The following is an 18,448-nucleotide window of genomic DNA, read 5'->3' as shown; positions in this document are numbered from 1 at the left end:
AAAACATTACAAGACATATTACAAGCACACTGCTCACAAACAACAACAATAACCACTACCATACTCGGTATGACTTTTATTCTAGATGTCTTTTAGATTCAATCTTTTATTAAGCGCCCATATAAGATCTACTAATGGGTTCTGATACCAACTCTGTAACGCCCCATTTTCACTAATATAAATTTAAGCCACTAAATTCATACTTAAGGTGCTAATAAAGATAAGGACCCAAAACATCCAAGTTGTGAACAAAGAGAATAACGAACCAGCACAGGAATAACCAATTCTACACCCAAGATAGTTATATTCAAAACATTACTAGCTATTTACATACATAGAATTTGATATATATTTATACACGAGGTAGGACACTCTTAGATGGACAAGGTCAAACAAGATTGCATCATTTTCTCCGTAAAACCCAAACGACAATCAATTTAAGTGTAATATTTTGATGATATGTTCCTCTTATAAGACTCTATATTCCTACAAAAAGATGAACGCAACTCGAGATAGCAAACCTCACCATCTACCAATCTTAATTTCAACCGTTAAATTTGAACGACTGATATTCAAAGGGGTAGATGGTCATTTTGTATATCTCGAATTGTGTTCATTTTTTGTAGGAATGTAGAGCATTATAAGAGGAACATATCATCAAAATATTACACTTAAATTTATTGTCGTTTGGGTTTCGTGGAGAAAATGACGCAAATCTTGTCTGACCTTGTCTATCTAAGAGTATACATGGATCCTCCCTCTTTATACACGACACAGTAGTTAGTACTTTAATTACAAACAAAAGTACGTCACTCTAAAGGACTACATACACATAACTGCTCCCAAAAAGTTACCGACAGTTACCTCCCTATACACACGTTAAAACCCTTTACTCGACCCAAATGTTAAAACTCTCTTTCGCCCAAGTCAACTCCACGTACATCAATGTTACTTGTCACTAAAAGGAGATGGAAAGAGTGAGCTAAACAAGCCCAATGATTATTTACACTACTCAAAAGTAATCATCAAAGTTGAACTAAAATAAAATGCAAACTTTCCGGACATTAATAACGCATTTAATTTACAGAAATAAACAAATATGTACATGGACAAACTTCTTCTTCGAACAATGTATACTATTGAGTGCCAAATTCCACACCTCATATGGTAATATTGATGCCAAATTCCACACCTCATACGCATGAAAGCAGAAAGGAAAGTAGGTATAAACGAAAAAGCGTGTCCTATATGCCACATATGGAAACTCTTGTTTCCCATAACATTCATAAAGACAAGCAAAACACATCAGGTCCTTTCTGAGTAACGGAAAGGCTAAAGGAATCAACATTCAACAATGCATGAGTTTGTTAAGTTTCATAAACATCATTTTGTAAAGGGCCATCAATGGTTACAAGAGAGTAATGTAAGCTCCCACCTCAAATCGCAACTCAAACCTTGACCTCTGTAGCTCGCCTTCGAAGCCAAAGACACCTTAAACACATAGAAGTTAAGTCAGAAAGATAGAATGATTCAACCAAAACTATCCTAAACAGAATATTACAAACTGATCTAACTCTTAATTACAACCTAGAAATGTCGAGCTGTAGCACTTAAGGTCAAACTGGAACCGCTAGAGAAAGCTCTAAAATTAACAGTAGAAGCCTAAAGCTAGCTCAAGATGTAAACATGTTCAACTTGTTGAAGAGTATGACTGCCCAAAAGTGCAGAACAATCGATACTGGAACTGACATAGCATTTTTAATTCATTTCATTTAACTTTCCTCTAGTACCCAAGTTCCATGATGATTTGTAGATTCATAATATCAACTCTCTATCAAAATCTTAACGCTATTCTATCACAATCTGGAAACCCAACAATCAAATTCAAATGAAATCCCTAGGTCACTTCAGACAGGGATCGACAAAAATGAGAGATTAATAGGGTTCATAGAATCATACAATAAGTTATTCAGTTTAATTCGAAAGATTGAACAATTCGCAACAAGGTTGAAGAATACCTGACAGCCTAAGAAAAACTAACCCAAGCATGCTTTTTCAGTTTGTGGTGACATAGATTCTGAACATGTATAATTCCAAATTCTATTTCGGTTCTACCCATATCCTGCATCACCTGTATTGAGGAATCAAAATGATTTCAAAAGAACCCAAAGTAGTTCAAGTATAAATTGACGAGAAAAGATAGTTATAGAGGCAGTTGAATTACAAAATACAAAACCCGTTGGTTGAAAAATGAATACAGATTCAAATAGTTGTAACAAGATCAAATAGATTCGAATTATACCTTCAATTACTGATCGAAAAGAACACAGGGGAAAACCCTCTTCTCAAACACCTTCAACGTGTTTCATCTAATTGAGGGCTTCACATTCAAAACCTTCTTTCCTCTCAGATAGATTTCAGAAACTCAAATCAAAATTCACTCCTTTCCTCGGCTCTTTATAGTTTCTCTTAGCCTTGTTTTTCTTTTTTTTTTCGAAGCTACGGTGGTTGAGATGAGGAACACGAGAAGAAAAATTCGAGAGTTTTATCAAAACCACAAGTGAAACCAATCTATGATCTGTCTCAAATCACTCCAACACCACCAACTGCGCAGAATCACCACAACCACTTTTTGCATTAGCATCCAATTTCACCTACAACTCAGAGTCACTCAAGCACTCAAACCATTCACCAACACAAAACCACAAACACTCCATAACACCACCACAGTCCATTGTATTCGCAATATTCACCATCACGACTTGTAATATCCATTTTGCAGTTCTTTTTCCATACACATACATCTATAACAATTCTAGGATCAATTAACAAGATCATAAACTTAGCAGCATTTTAAACCTTCATCTATTCAAGACTCCAACATATAATTCACATCAAACCCAAGCTACATCACGTAACCATTCCCATCTCAACCCACAAGTTCTTAAACATTCACATATCAATAATTATCAAGAACAACATTTTAATGTTAACAAGAGAAGATGAATTAACTCAGAAAAGATTCAATCGAGCATTTGACATTAAACCCTTCTTTACTTGCCTCAATTCAGAACATCATCATCAAATTTATCACGAATCACTTCATCTTCATCTTTGGTACTCAGAAACCCTAAAACCAATTCTCAATCCTCTAGTTTCTAATTCGAGTTGACAACATCAATTCAATCCTCAAATTAAGCAAACCCATCTTCTACTTTCTCCTTGTCCAAAACCCTTAAGAACGAAACCCTGATTTCTCAATTAATCGAATGATATGCATCTCGGTAACCAAATATTCAAATCAGTCAAAACCCCATCTCTAATCAATCACATAAACACCCAATTTCATCTTCCTTGATTCAATTCAACATATAACTCAATTTAAAATCCTCGGACCCTAATTCTTATCTCCGTTGTTTCTTTAATCAACACCATCATGCATACTTCATCTTTTGTTCACCGTTGTCAACCTCGGCTCATTTGTTATTCCACACAAACCCTCAATCAAAACAAGAACCCTAACTACTCGGCTGATTTTCTATTCTTCTCCACCTTAATTAACAGCAGCACCATCTCCGTCGTCGCCTAAATAAATTCCTCAGTAATGTCTCTCAATCGATTCTCACGATTTACTCTCGGGTGAAAAGCAGAGAAGGAGCAGAAGAAAAGAAGAAGAATGAGAAGAGAGAAAAGGAAAGAAGAGAATAATGAAGAAGAAGAAAAGAAGACACGAGTTAAATCTTCTCAGAGCATCCACAGTGGGCGAGTATAACCAAAAATTTGGGATGAGATCGTAACGCAGTGGGACGGAGTAAAGATTAAATCCCAGCCAAAGATCAAATCCCATATCATATTTGGTCGCGACCAAATACCAAATCCTAATATAGTCGGGCGTAAATTTAAAGTACGCTTGTTGTTGGGCGGACACCCAACCATCCGCCCGTTCACTTACTCATCAGGCGGGCACCAAACCATCCGCCCCATTCAAAATGAAATTCATCAGGTGGACACCCAATCATCCGTCCGTTCACATTTCGTCAGGCGGACACCAAACCATCCGCCCCATTCAAAATGAAATTCATCAGGCGGACACCCAACCATCCGCCCGTTCACTTACTCATCAGGCGGACACCAAACCATCCGCTCCATTCAAATTTCGGGCGTAAACCAATTTTACGCCCCATTCAAGCGTACACCAAATTTACGCCCGTTTTCGTGCGGTGATTAACGCGCGACCAAATTTGGTCTTCTCCCCATAACGTCACAGTACAGATTAAACTCATATTTAGTCTTTTTTTTGGTCTTTGATCTTTGAGTTTAGTCGTACCATTGCAGTCGCTCTCAGTCGACTAGGGATAAGACCAAAGGAAGTTTATGGAACACGCATTGAATTGATAAGGGAAGTCCCAGACTGTCTAATGTCAAAAAGACTGTTTTATCCTCCTTACTAATCTGACGTTTTCTTCTTTGTCTGGCGTCCGAGCGACACGTTCGAATAGTCCATTCTGCATAACTTTTCGAGATCGATCCGACGCTACTAGTTTCGTATCTAGATCGTTGATAAATTAATTTCTACTAATTAACATTCATGTTAAACTAATCGAATTATTATCAGATAATAGTCTCTTGACTAGTCTAATAGCGTTGACGAGTTTGAGGGTCCTTACATTCTACCCACCTTATATCATTTTCGTCCTCGAAAATCAAACTATTTTTCTGGTCTTCAAAAACTCCCCACCTTATATAATAACCGCCTCTCTTATCTAAGCGCAAACAACATAAACAAAGCACAAACCTATATGGCTCTATAATTAAAATCTAAAATTTGTAGCTCTAAGTTCAACTACACTGAGTTAAGTTCTATCAATTACGGAATTCTAAGTTTCTTACACTAATTTCTATCTTATAAAATACTTGTCTCTAATTACAAGGGTGATTCCTACGAATATTTCTAAGTGAGTTTATAGTTATCGGTTTCCTAAAGAATTATACTAAGCTTCTATGACTGGTCATCTCTGAATGCATTTTCCCTGTCAAGGTTGTCCAGTATCGACAATGCCTTCCTACGAACAGAGAAAACACAACCTTCACTATTCCCCAGTGCTGGATTAACTAATTATTAACTTATTAAAATTAATTAGTTTCTAAAATTTTATCGTAATTGGTGTAAGTATTATAATTTATTTCGTAAAATATATAAATAGTTCACAATATTTTAAATAATTTAGTTATCTAAATTATTACATATTATCTTCACTGTATCTATTTGTTTATTTCATTATGTGACTGGATATAAGTAAATAACCACTAACAATTTGTCATAATCGTTTGGTATTAATATTTTATTATCATTATAACATTTATTTCTTATTTCTTAGGCCGATAAAAGTTAATCGTAATTAAATTTTTATATTATTGCTAAATAATCCTTAAGTTGTACTATTAATAAAAATTATATTTTGTTGTTACTATCCTATAATTATTATAATAATATTTTTATTATTAACATGGATGGTCGAACTCTTATTCTAACTAGTCTTCCAATTATTATTGAGTCCTAAAAGTATTATTAACATTTATGTGATAGTAAATTATTGACCCTACATATAAGTCAAGGTGCTTAAAAAATCTATATATGTGACTTTCAAAATTTATCAATAGTACTAATCTCACTATTTTTTTAGTATTGTATTGTGTACCTGTTCATACCATTTAGATCAATTATTCTCAAATCCATATCAGCTAAATCTATTGGTGTACCCTACAATTTTTACTTCATTACAAACAAACAAATCAATCAATCAAATAATTCTTTTAATTATTGATAGTTTTTAGTGATTAAGATTTATCTCACAGCCCAACCCATTTCTAAACTAAACTATTTCACTAACTGGCACTGGCTAATCCTATTGTCACTCATATAAGATCTAATAGTGAGCTCTGATACCAACATTGTAGTGCCCCCTAAGCTAGCATCTGACTAATCCAAGAGATTAACTAAATTAAGAGGCACTACGAGTCTAATTCAAATACTTAAACATTCAATTAAGAAATCTGCTACAAAACTTATCCCAAAACTAACCCCGCTCAAAATATATATACATGAACTTCTGTCAAATGATACATATACAATAGTCATTTGGTTTACAGATACAATAAACAACATAATAAACATAACAGAAGTTAACTAATTAACGGAGTCAACACTTGTGGCTTTCGCTGCGCAACTCTGATCTGTCTCTGAAAACTGAAAGTGGAAAAGGGTGAGAACAGAGTGCCCGGTAGGAATAACATTTAACTTTGAAGAAATCATGAGCAAGATTTGGAAAACAATTAATGTTTTCCCAAACATCAGTGACTAAGTCACTGGAATGCACAAACATGTATATGGAAAAACTCCTTCGTCAAACAATGTATAATATGGTTGTGCAATTCCGAACTCGCAAATCCACACCTAATCGTACATATGGATGTCAAAAATTCCGAACTCGCAAACTGTCGACCGATATAAGCATAAAAGCCGAATTCATGTACATATAAATGTGAAGGAGCGTACCCTATATACCACATGTGGAAATTATCATTTCCCGTAACCATTCATAATGACATACCATACAAGTCCTTTCTATTTCATGGAAAGATTCAAAGAATCGACAGAATTATCATACTGCAGTTTATATAAAGCATGGAATGCATGACAGGCAATGTATGAGTTGATAAACATAAACTTTTGTAAAAGAAAACAACAATGGTTTCAAAAGAGTTAAAGTATTCCCACCTCTTTTGATGACAAGCCACGCCTACCTCGAGATCCACGATCCACTGGTTCATCCTTTTAATCGATCGTTGTTAAATAGACTAACTGTTAATCACACAAGAAGTCTAAGAAGCTAGCCAAAATGGCTCATACAAGAATCATACAAGTCTATCTAATTTCTCTAAGATCATTTATGGTTTTACACTTCTTTATTATCCATCTCTTGCATATCTAAAGGTTTAACTAATCCAATTAGATTGATTCTATAGTCCATAGTTATGTCTTATGCATATCTACAACTTGGTAGAATAAGCCAGAGGCTAATTCGGACCACAAGAGGTCCAACCCATCAAGGCACGAAAACTATGCCTAAGCCCAAGTTCACCAAAGATAACTAACAGTCACTAACGGTCGAACTAACGGTCAAGGGTCAACTGACAGTCAACGTCCAAGTAAAGTCAAGGTCCTGGTCAAATGATCCACTGAGTCAAATCGGGGTCAAGGGTTTAACCCGGGTCAAGATGGGGAACTCAGTGAGTAGGCTCAGTCAACTAGACTGATTCAGGTAAGTCTGGTTCATAAATAACTCAGTTAGAAACATAAGGTCAAGTCAGCTAAGCTGAAAGAACTCAGGCTATAACTCTTTACACAAATCATAACTCAAAAATAACTTCATCTCAAATATTCTTAAGTAAACTTCAGAAACAATTACAAACATAATCACTGCTTAATTAACCAGAGAAGATGAATTACCTCATAAAAGATTCAATCGAGCATTTGACATTAAACCCTTCTTTACTTGCCTCGATTCTAACAACATCATCAAAGTTATCACCAATCAATTCATCTTCATCTTTAATACTCAGAAACCCTAAAACCAATTCTCAATCCTCTATTTTCTAATTCGAGTTGACAACATCAATTCAATCCTCAAATTAAGCAACCCATCTTTTACTTTCTCCTAGTCCAAAACCCTCAAGAACGAAACCCTGATTTATCAATTAATAGAATGATATGCATATCAGTAACCAAATCTTCAAATCAGTCAAAACCCCATCTCTAATCAATCACATAAACACCCAATTTCATCTTCCTTGATTCAATTTAACAAATAACTCAATTTAAAATCCAAGGACCCTAATTATTATCTTTGTTGTTTCTTTAATCAACACAATCATGCATACTTCATCTTTTGTTCACCGTTGTCAACCTCGGCTCATTTGTTATTCCACACAAATCCTCAATCAAAACAAGAACCCTAGCTACTCAGCTGATTTCCTATTCTTCTCCACCTTAATTAACAGCAGCACCATCTCCATCGTCGCCTAAATAAATTCCTCAGTAATTTATCTCAATCGATTCTCACGATTTACTCTCTGGTGAAAAGCAAAGAAGGAGCAGAAGAAAAGAAGAAGAATGAGAAGGGAGAAAAAGAAAGAAGAGAATAATGAAGAAGAAGAAAAGAAGACACGAGTTAAATCTTCTCGGTCGGCTGGGGATAAGACCAAAGGAAGTTTATGGAACACCCATTGAAATGATAAGGGAAGTCCCAGACTGTCTAATTTTAAAAAGACTGTTTTGCCCTCCTTACTAATCTGACGTTTTATTCTTTTTCTGGCATCCGATCGACACGTTCGAATAGTCCATTCTGCATAACTTTTCGAGATCTGTCCAACGCTACTAGTTTCGTATCTAGATCGTTGTTACATTAATTTCTACTAATTAACGTTCGTGTTAAACTAATCGAATTATAATCAGATAATAGTCTCTTGACTAGTCTAATATCGTTGACGAGCTTGAGGGTTCTTACATCTTACGTCATATACCTCGAATAACTTGAACATCGGATGGATTTTACAGGTACCCCACACTTTCATGGCGGAATTGAAGGAGAAATTACTGATATGGATCGTCATCAACATCAATCGAGGAATATTGTGGATTTTTTTTGACAAACAATTATATTCTCCAACCGTGCAATACATGGATATCCCTTAAACTTCATTAGATGATGATCAACTACTAAGTATTCATTTTTATTTGTCTGGGCCAGAGTAGGTTTACTAGGGATCGATGGCACTTGAAAAGGAAAGGGTAGCAAGTACAACACCAACTTTTTCGTTCGGAAACCTGTATCGGTAAAGCCTACTATAATTGCAAGTAGATATAACTAAAGATACTTGAACAAAAGATTAATTAAATCATGGTGTGTCAAATACTAACGAAAAATTAAGAAAGGATATTTAGTCAAAGTAGTTAGGATCTTACATGGGAGACTATTAACCTACAACAATCTAGGCCATTCAAACATACTTCTCATTTGACCTTTTAGTTAGACACGCACTAGCATCACAATTTTGATTATACAAGTAATAAATCAAGCTCTATGGAAGTTATAAGGTTGCAATTATTGAAGTACAAATTTGACTAACAAGTTGATCTTAGACGGCGATAAAAAGACAAGGCAACAATGACAACATAAGAAACATGGTTATTATCATAAATCTCCAGAGTTGGGTTTATCTTTTTTAATCCGATGACGAGAGAGTTGCATTTGTTAAATATAGAGTCTCAAAGAGAAACAATGAGGAATGCTTGCTTAGCACGCTTTGTATACACGCCGGAGGAAAAGCCACGTAAATACCTTTTACTCTTTTCTGGGCCAAAGACATCAACTAAACCATCAGAACCAAAATCATATGAGCAATTAATTCTTTTCTCTTTTCGCTTCCCATAGGTAGCTTTGACTTGTTCATGTGTAACATGCGTTACCCAATATAGGTTAGGAAAATTTAAGTAAAAGCTCAACATGCTTTTAATTCTTGATATACCTACATATTTTTCAACTACTGACTTTGATGACCCTTCATCCAAGCATATTCACGATCCTCTATAAACATCCCATCCTCTTCTGCCTGCTCATTTGAATTCAAATTAGTTGTATAACCATAACAAAATATAATTTCAAATAACTAATAGAATCGAGAGGGTATAAAACATACAAGGAGATAAAATTTGTTCGCAAATGTACGCCTCCCAGGAGTATGGGGATTGTGCATTTCTTTTTGTTCTCTGACTTCTTTCCATGACTTTTTCTGACTCCTTCGTTGAACTCATTCTCGACTAAAATGGTACAATTACTTGGACTAATCCCCAATGGAACCTTTGATGGAATGATTTTTGTTTTTCATGCATTTGGATCAGAACCAGCTTGAGTATTCATCTCAGTATGTGTTTTACCTTTGGAAATCCTGAGATAATTCTGTCGAAGCTGGTATTTGAATAACTTGAACTTCTGTAAAGATTGCGTCAAGGTTGGAGCATTAAACTCAAACTCACTCTAACTAACAAATGTAATGGTTGGTCATAATTCAACATGAAAATCTTATGTATGATATAATGGACAAACAAAACCTTATACAACAATAACAGTGCATGCACTAGATAATACCTTTTGTAAAGTCTTACACCAAAATGAAACTCAATACTCAAGTGTCAAGAAGAAATGTCTCTGTAAAACTTTTTGACCTAAAACAGATGGGTACATACATATTTTTAAGGATGTCACACGTATTTGTGTAACAATATTTGCCACAAAAATTAGTGTAACAATTCAGTGTTACAAATTACTCAATTTGGTGTAATGATTTGAGTTAATTCAAAGAAAAGGTAACACTTAAAGAGGCGCCCATGTCCCTCATCCAACTTGAGAAACAAACAGATGCAAGTCGACACAAAAATATATGAGCTACCAAGAATACTAGTTGTGAGCTGAAAGAAATCGAACTGTCACAGGTTGGCAAAGAAAACTACGGGGTAATTAATAGAGCTATGAGTATTAAATCAAAATAAACTAAATTTTAATAAAATAAGTCCACAGAATTACTTTAATTAAATTGAGGGCAAATATGTAGATGACAAAATATAGCATCTACCCGAAAACTGGCAGTTGAAGGATAATACAACTGAGACACGGAATAAGACTCAAGATCGGACGTCGAAGACCTGAACCGGATGTACAAGAATAGAGCCATAGGAGAACAGGGACAAGACAGAGACACAGAGTTAGACGCGGAAGACCTGAGTCCAGGTACAAATCTAAGAAGATTCTCGATGCAGTCAGCTGAGCAGAGGCTTGGAAAGCTGGGTACTTATAACGAAGAGTTTCCACCGGTCGGTACAAGCACAAGGTAGAAAACTATTAAGTCCTAGTTATCACGTACTTATAACGAAGAGTTGCCACCGGTCGGTACATGTAATTCTCGTGTTCATATCATGTATAACTTGATTCTTTTTTTTTCTTATTTTATTATTTATATAGAGAGCAACAAATCAACCAAGCAACGGACCTAGGTGTTATTATAGGTGTTGTCTCGTAGGCCTATTGGAGGCGGTCAACCAAAAAAGAGTAGTTTGTTTGTAAAGTGTAGGGTTGTCATGTAAAGATTTTTGTTTATTAATACGCGTATATATATATATTTAAACTGTAGGGTTGTTAATGGGTACCCATTACCTGGAACTAGAATCGGGCCTGGTGGATTTGGGTCCGGTTTGGGGTCCTAAAATTGGACCCATTAACAACTTCGGACCCGATGGGTATTACTCGGTTGGACCCGTTACCCGGTTATTCATTATTTAATTTATTATTTTAGCAAAATTCTAATAATTTTGCTAGTCTTTGAGTTTTTTTTTTTACATTTAATCTTTGTTTAGATAAAGAAATAATAATATTTTTGTATAGATATAATTCAAGCTAAAAGAGAAAGATGTCAATTTTTTGAGATTTTTTTGGATAGTTTTCCTAATATCCTACGGGTAATCACGATGCACGGGGTTATAATCGAGTCCGATTTTGGGTCCACTAATTTCATTAACGGACCCAAAATAGTTAGGAACCGAATCCAACTTTTATTATAGGGTTCGGTTCCGGATCCGGTGGTATTCAGGTAGACCCCAACTTATTGACAGTCCTTAAATTTTAAAGGATCCGACGGTGTGGGAAAAATAAATGCTAAGGAAATGAAAAGAGTCGCAAAACTCTCATGTTGAAGAAAGTTAAGAATTTCGAGGATACTGATAATAATATGAGTAGAAGAGGATGTTCTAAATCCTAAACCTAGAGAAAGAAAATCCTGCAAATAAAGGACTTATTAAGCATGATGTAAATAATTATGCAAGTGAGAAGGAGCATATGGAACGTATTGGAGATGGTCGATGGAGCCATATGAGTGAAGATGATTTTGTACGGATTAGCAATTTTTGGATGAGTCTTTTTACAAACGCTAAAGAAAAATACTATACCAAAACTCAAACATCCATGTTTTATTAGATTATTTAATCCAAATTTATGAATATCATTGCAGGGGTGGAGATAGGATTTCTGTGTAGGGGTGTAAAAATATATTATGGGATGCAAAAAAGAAAATTTTTTAGAGAGTACAAAGAAGCAAAATTAGGCTTGAAAATAGCCTAAAATTTATGAATGGGTTTAAATTAGGCTTGGGAGTCAGTTTAGCAGGGTGTGCAACTTGCTTTAAACTGCCTCCGCCCCTACCTACATAAAAAGAGGTTTCAAAGAAAAAAGATGAAAAGTATGGTAAAAGATATGCTTCAACAATGTTTGTTTATTTGGTCGGTACATCCCATGGTGTACCCTAATATTCAGACAACTAGGAACTCTAGTTAGGTCGGTACATCCTATTATGTATCCCAGTACTCGGACAACTAGGAACCCTAGCTAGCAATTTGGCGAAATTTTGTCGAATACTTCATGCATATTCGCGTATCTAACGTTTACTAAACAACTTTGTATTGTAACTCCGGATAAAATCACGATTTTTTAAGATTTTTCCAAAGAATTCATGATTTTTGTGTATTCACGAATTATTCTTTGCTATTGTTTCAACCCGCTAATTGATCTTATAATACAAATTTTTAGTCGTTGACCACTGAACCACTTTATTTTCGATAATGATATATATACTAGAAATAACCTGTGCCGTAACGGCATGGCATGAGGCTAACATAGAGTTATGGTAAATACCTAATAAAAACATATAGAAAAAGAGTAATTCGACATATATCTAATTAAGGATTATATTTAATTAGGTTATGAAGTGTCTGAATTCTACGTATAAGAACTTATAAAACTGGAAGTTTATTGTGAACCCGGGCGTTTCATTAGAAAAAGAGTAATTCAACATGTATCTAATTAAGGTTTATATTTAATTAGGTTCCGAAATCTTGTTAGGCCGAACTCTACGTATAAGAACTTATGAACCTGGAAGTTTGATATAAATAATTTCTAAAGTTCGTCTAAAATGTAGTTGATTTAAGAGTAATTACTGAAATTAAATCTTGCTAGTCAGATAGGGTTATCGTGTTATATTATTTTATTTTTGATGATCACAACTAAAACGGCATAAGCTCGGTCAAACTTGGATTAATATATAATATATTTAAGATTGTATCATCAATCCATTTAACAACGCTTTGTATTTTAACACCAATTCATTTTACTAAACAAAAAAAATGTAATAGTTGTTATCTGGCTTTGATAAAAAATTCTTACGTGTTATAAATTTTATCTTGAAAAAATAACTTTTGATCCACCTCTGGTTTCTTCTTACAAATATACAAAATGAGGGAGGGCGTAACATGATCAGTAGAAAAGTTCCTACCAATTTTTTTATTTTTTTTTCAATTCTAGTTGATTGACAAAGCTTGCCTGGTTTTTGTAAAAGAATAATAATAAATTGCATTGTGTTTATAACCGTAAAAGACATAAAGAATACTCTTAAAAGATATTCATATTGCATTTATTTTATTTAAATGAAGAAATACAATCAATGTACATTCATAATATGAAGTTTATGACTCTAATTATGAGGGAAACAATCAATTAAAAATGCATAACAAAATAGGTCACAACGTTCATATCCGCTAGATGTCTTTAGCTGGGATGAGACTGGGATGGTCGGATGCAATGTTTGTCTCTGAAAATGTTATCCGACAGTCCAAGAGTTTGTATTATAGATACTTCATCTAAACCATAAATCATGTTTTTTCAACAGTGTACTTATAATGTTATAACGATAATAATGCATATATTTTATATACTTCATTTAAATCATAAGTCATGTTATTCCAACAACGTAGAATACTTTCTTAATATTTTGAATATATGTTTGTTCAAGTCCATCGCGGGATATAGGTTACTCTCGATTCTCCGGTCAATAAGTTTGCAGATTACTCATATACCATTGGAGCATTACTTCATCAGGAAGACGATCTATCAAATGGTCCTTAAATATTATGGAGACCATTTTCTCTCCGATTCAATCGGTTCTTGCATTCTTGTACTGGGTCAGTATTTTTTGTTGGAATTTTCAATCATGTACCGCTATAAACGAGTTGTTTCTTGCTACTTTTTCAATTTGATGTACTTGAGATCCATGTAATCATGTTTTCCATTAATGAAAATTGAATTACCAAAATATATATATATATATATGCCGCATTTACATATATAAAATACATTAAGCCCGAAATAACAAATTCTCCTTGTTTTTCTTTCTTTGTATTGTGCATATTTGATTACATAGTTGACCAAATTTGCATTATACTTAGATCAATGTGCACATTTTGACGGATCTGAAAGTTTGCCGCACACCGAATCGCTAACGAGCGAGGACTGTAGTCGGTCTACTTTACAGTCTCTCTCCTGTGCAGAGAGTTGCCCATGCTTACTTCAGGGAAGAAGTAAAGGTTGCCCCTCCAGAAAAGATGTCCGAAATTCAAAATTACTGAGCAAATAAAAAGGCACTCAGTCTCACTCTGTCTCCCTCTCTCCCACAACACAGTCTTTCTAGTGGTGATAAAGAAATTTCGCCTGAAACCAGAAATCTGGTCATTCAATCACTCGCTCAATTTGCCATGGCAAAGGGCACCTGTGACAACAACTCCTATGAAGAAGCTCGGAAGCAACGTCTGGAAGAGAATAAGAAACGTTTTGAGGTCAGTTCCATTCAGCCCTAAACTGATAAGGAGGACATTTCCCCCCCTTCCATAATAATACCAGTTGTTGCTGTTTTTCATTCCAATCCCAAACCTATTAGTTTTTTTGCTGATTCATAAAGTATTTGCTTTGTTGCACTCTTGATTTGGTAACTTTGAATGTTAACTCAGAAAGGGTATTTATAGAAGATTCTTAAACTAGTTGTGCACTCGAAAGAGAGTAAATGGCCACTCTGATTTTACACTTTTAGGGGATTCTTGTAAGAGGGTGTTAATTGTTATTGCCTTATAGGATCTGAAATCCATACGAAAGTGGACCTTTTCGTCTGTCAGTGAGGCCATCATTGGTCTTTGTAAGCCATGACGCTGGTGAATGTGTAAAAATTTGAGACTAACACTTAAGAGGTTGTTGTGTTCATTTACCTTTTCAATTTTTTGGTATGTGTTCGACCTGCAGGATCTCGGTATAGCAAAGATAACTAAAACTTTATCAGAGTTCACAAAGATGGGAAAGGAGTCTCCGGGGGTAAGTTACGAAAATGGGATTTTAACTTTGACTACTTCCTTTCCAAGATATATACCAAGGAGAATGTCATAACTTTCAGCTACTATATGACTAACTTCATCAAACTTCAATCTCCTATGTAACTTTTTGTCCATTTTAATGATTTAGAAAAAGCAAGTCAAACCTAGATCAAGGACTGCTCCTACAAGCCCGGATTCACTGAGACGCTCTTCACGTCCGCGTAGCACAGCCATTTCATACCAGGAAGAGGTATTATCACATAAATCTTTGTTTATTTGCACCATGAAAACTTTACTCCTTTCCAGCTAGTGCTCTTTGTGACTTTGATTAGAGTAAAGACAAATACTAGAGTTTCTCTAATGGGGATTCGTTACAAGTTGTACTTGATTCTGGCTGTAGTTTTGATACAGTTTTTTAGAGGATTAAGAACCTAGTATTCTTGCATGTGCAACTCGTTATTGATATGTTGAGAAATCGCAACTGCACTAGAAAACAAAGTTGTTTGAAAAACGTCTATGTGCTTTGCACTCAAGGGCTAATGTTCGTATATGCCTTACTTATGAGAAATTAGTTCCTATAACTTCCATGTTATTATGGAATTGCGGTTCAGCTAGTATTCTTGTTGGTGACTATAATTTGGATATTAACTAGTGAAATTTTCGAACAAAATCAAGTGACATTTTAGTATGATTCAGTACACTGATCACAGTCTACTGACAAAGAGGAGCAGATCAAGGGTTAGATCAAGTTCGGCGTCCTCATCAAGGTGAATATTTGATAGCTATTCGAGCCGTGTCATTCTCTTTCTCCAATTTTCAAATTGCTAATTCTTCATTGATAATGATATTTGTAGCTACATAGCTAGGCCGCTCGAAGAAATAAAAGTTGCTACCCGGAAGGAACGATGTGCTGCATTGAAGTGTGCTGAGAGCTTTGAAAGTAACCTGCAGTCTAAACACCCATCTTTTGTCAAGTCAATGCTCCGTTCCCACGTGTACAGCTGTTTTTGGTTGGTAAGCTGACACCTCCTGGGACATGTTTCATTTCCCCTTCATTCAAGGGAAACATAGTCTATGTGATAATCGTTTCCTGTACTTTATGATCTTAAGGGTCTTCCAACCAAATTTTGTGAAAGCTACCTTCCAGAATCAGTTGAAATTGGACATGGTGTTAGAGGATGAGGAGGGCTTAGAGTACGAGGCAGTCTACATTCCAGAAAGAACAGGTATTAGTGGTGGCTGGAGAGCTTTTGCCTTGGATCACAAGTTGGATGATGGAGATGCTGTGGTGTTTGAGCGTACTGAGGCAGCAAGATTTAAGGTAGGATCACCTATTTTGCATTTAGTATTATTAATTCTTTTACTATCATTTTATCGTCTACATAAACTATTTTCTTATCAACTTTCAGATTGTATTCAATGGATGCTAGGTAGATGGCTAGGTCTGTCGTTGAGTATAAATTGAACAAATCCCATTTAAGTTGATTGGATGACTGAAGTAATATAAAAAAATTGAGAATTAGTGTACATCCTATGTTAATACTTTGTATTTGAGTTCATAGTTGATTTATTGCTTTTGAATGTAGGTTGTTTTGCTGAACAAGGTAGCGGTCTGTTTGTTTTCACATTTATGTATTATGTCCTCAACGAGCTAGTGTATTCTATTTCATGATTTCAAGGGGAACATAGATGGCTAGTAGTGTATTATGTCCTCAATCTTGTTAAATGATCGTTGAACTCTTGTAGTGCCAGACTCTTTTACGTGACTGACAGTGTCATACTTCCAAGGGAATATCTATTGCAACTTTCCAGATCAAATATTGGCTTCTAACTTACCTGGTGTGGGTTTTTTAAGATTAACTTGTGTACTATTATAATAACATGCTCTGATATGAGGCACAATGAATGGTGTCTAATGATAACAGTTAGTCTTTACGAATTTTTTCTTTTCCTGTCTTCGTCTTCTCTAAATCTGAACATTTCTGCCTATTTGCCGGTGATGGGAATTTGGCAGTCGAAATACATATCAGCACAAGTGTACTTGGAGTGCTTTGTGCATTAGCCTCAGATTTGAGTTCTGTAAATGCATCTAAACTTTTGTTTACACCTCAGGAAAACTCCACTATCCGAATAAAGATGGATTTCTTTAACATGCTGGAAACTATGAACCTTTTCTAGTCCTAAACGGGGTTCCTTCGTAGCTTTTGATTGTTTCTGGAAGTATTTTAGAAGATACTGATGATTAATTACATGTACAGGTGTATATATTTAAAGGGTCAAATGGTGGGGGGAAAGTAAATGCCAAGGAGATGAAGAGAGCTACTGAGAGCAAAACTCTCAAATTGCAGAAAGTTAAGAAGTCTGATGAAAATGACGAGGATGCTGATGATAACATGAGTAAAGAAAAGGATGCTCTAGAAGCCAAAGCTAGAGGGAAAAAAGCCCGCAAGTCGGAAAAAGTTATCAAGTCTGATACAGATAATTGTGCAAGTGAAGAGGAGCTTATGGAACTTACTGGAGATGGTGGAAGAAAAGCCCGCAGCTCAAAAAAGCTTAGAAAGTCTGGCACAAATGCTGATATGGGTGAGGAGGATCTTGTACAGATAAGCAAACAACAACGAACAACTCGTAACTCAAAGAAAGCTGAAGATTGTGACATATCAGGTGTCAGAAAAATTGAGAACTCGGTGAAAGCAGCAGAGCCTGCCAAAGAAATTAATGGATCTGTGTCCCGAAGGCTTCAATTGGGTCGCCACTCAAAACGTGTTGCTAAAACAGGTGCAGAAGAAGGTAAAACTACAGAACTGGTGGATGTTGCTTATTAGGATATGAGCAGCTTAATTTACATGGCACACTGTCTCCGGAAGTCATGAGGAAATACTACTGCTTAGATGATCTTTTGTGTAAATAAAACTTTACAGTAATGCTGGTTCTTTTTGAGGGCATATCCAGCTTCTAAGATTCTAACTTATTGAATCCTAAAATGAGTTGCCATCGGTTCAAAGCTCTAAGTTGGTATTGATAATTACCATCTACTATCATGAAAAATTCATGAAACAACAAATCGGCTTATTTTAATGAACTCCATGGACGGAGAGAAGTTTCACACTTCAAATGCAAGAAAATAGTCTTGTTTACATCCATCTATAC

At 35.2% G+C, this 18,448-nt stretch overlaps 1 protein-coding gene and 1 long non-coding RNA gene across 3 annotated transcripts; one reads left to right on the top strand and one right to left on the bottom strand.

Moving 5' to 3' along the window:
- Window positions 1–1,100: 1,100 nt before the first annotated feature.
- LOC113321955 lies at window positions 1,101–3,720 on the bottom strand. The gene is made up of 3 exons (XR_003346925.1): window positions 2,303–3,720; window positions 2,019–2,131; window positions 1,101–1,491 (listed from the first exon to the last, which is right to left on the bottom strand). It is a non-coding gene; the product is annotated as an uncharacterized LOC113321955 (long non-coding RNA).
- Window positions 3,721–14,620: 10,900 nt separating this feature from the next.
- Window positions 14,621–18,437, top strand: LOC113323509 (putative B3 domain-containing protein At5g58280). 2 transcript variants are annotated; one of them, XM_026571824.1, is made up of 7 exons: window positions 14,621–14,773; window positions 15,231–15,299; window positions 15,447–15,548; window positions 15,995–16,065; window positions 16,153–16,308; window positions 16,409–16,619; window positions 17,557–18,437. In XM_026571824.1, the coding sequence occupies exons 1-7, from the start codon at window positions 14,693–14,695 to the stop codon at window positions 18,121–18,123; spliced, it is 1,257 nt and encodes a 418-aa protein (XP_026427609.1). In that variant the 5' UTR covers window positions 14,621–14,692; the 3' UTR covers window positions 18,124–18,437. The 2 variants fall into 2 exon arrangements, with proteins under 2 accessions (XP_026427609.1, XP_026427610.1); XM_026571825.1 differs by having other exon boundaries at window positions 16,153–16,312; window positions 16,446–16,619.
- The last annotated feature ends 11 nt before the right edge of the window (window positions 18,438–18,448 follow it).

Source organism: Papaver somniferum, chromosome 11 (assembly GCF_003573695.1).
Source record: "Papaver somniferum cultivar HN1 chromosome 11, ASM357369v1, whole genome shotgun sequence".
In the NCBI taxonomy this organism is placed as follows: domain Eukaryota; kingdom Viridiplantae; phylum Streptophyta; class Magnoliopsida; order Ranunculales; family Papaveraceae; genus Papaver; species Papaver somniferum.
The sequence above is the reverse complement of the archived record's forward strand: the minus strand, read 5'-3'. Positions and strand labels throughout refer to the sequence as shown.

Coding starts and splice junctions, on each gene's coding strand:
- LOC113323509 (XM_026571824.1), top strand. CDS start 14,693: ATGGCAAAGGGCACCTGTGACAACAACTCCTATGAAGAAGCTCGGAAG. Junction 16,309..16,408: donor CACGTGTACAGCTGTTTTTG/GTTGGTAAGCTG, acceptor TATGATCTTAAG/GGTCTTCCAACCAAATTTTG. Junction 16,620..17,556: donor CTGAGGCAGCAAGATTTAAG/GTAGGATCACCT, acceptor TTACATGTACAG/GTGTATATATTTAAAGGGTC.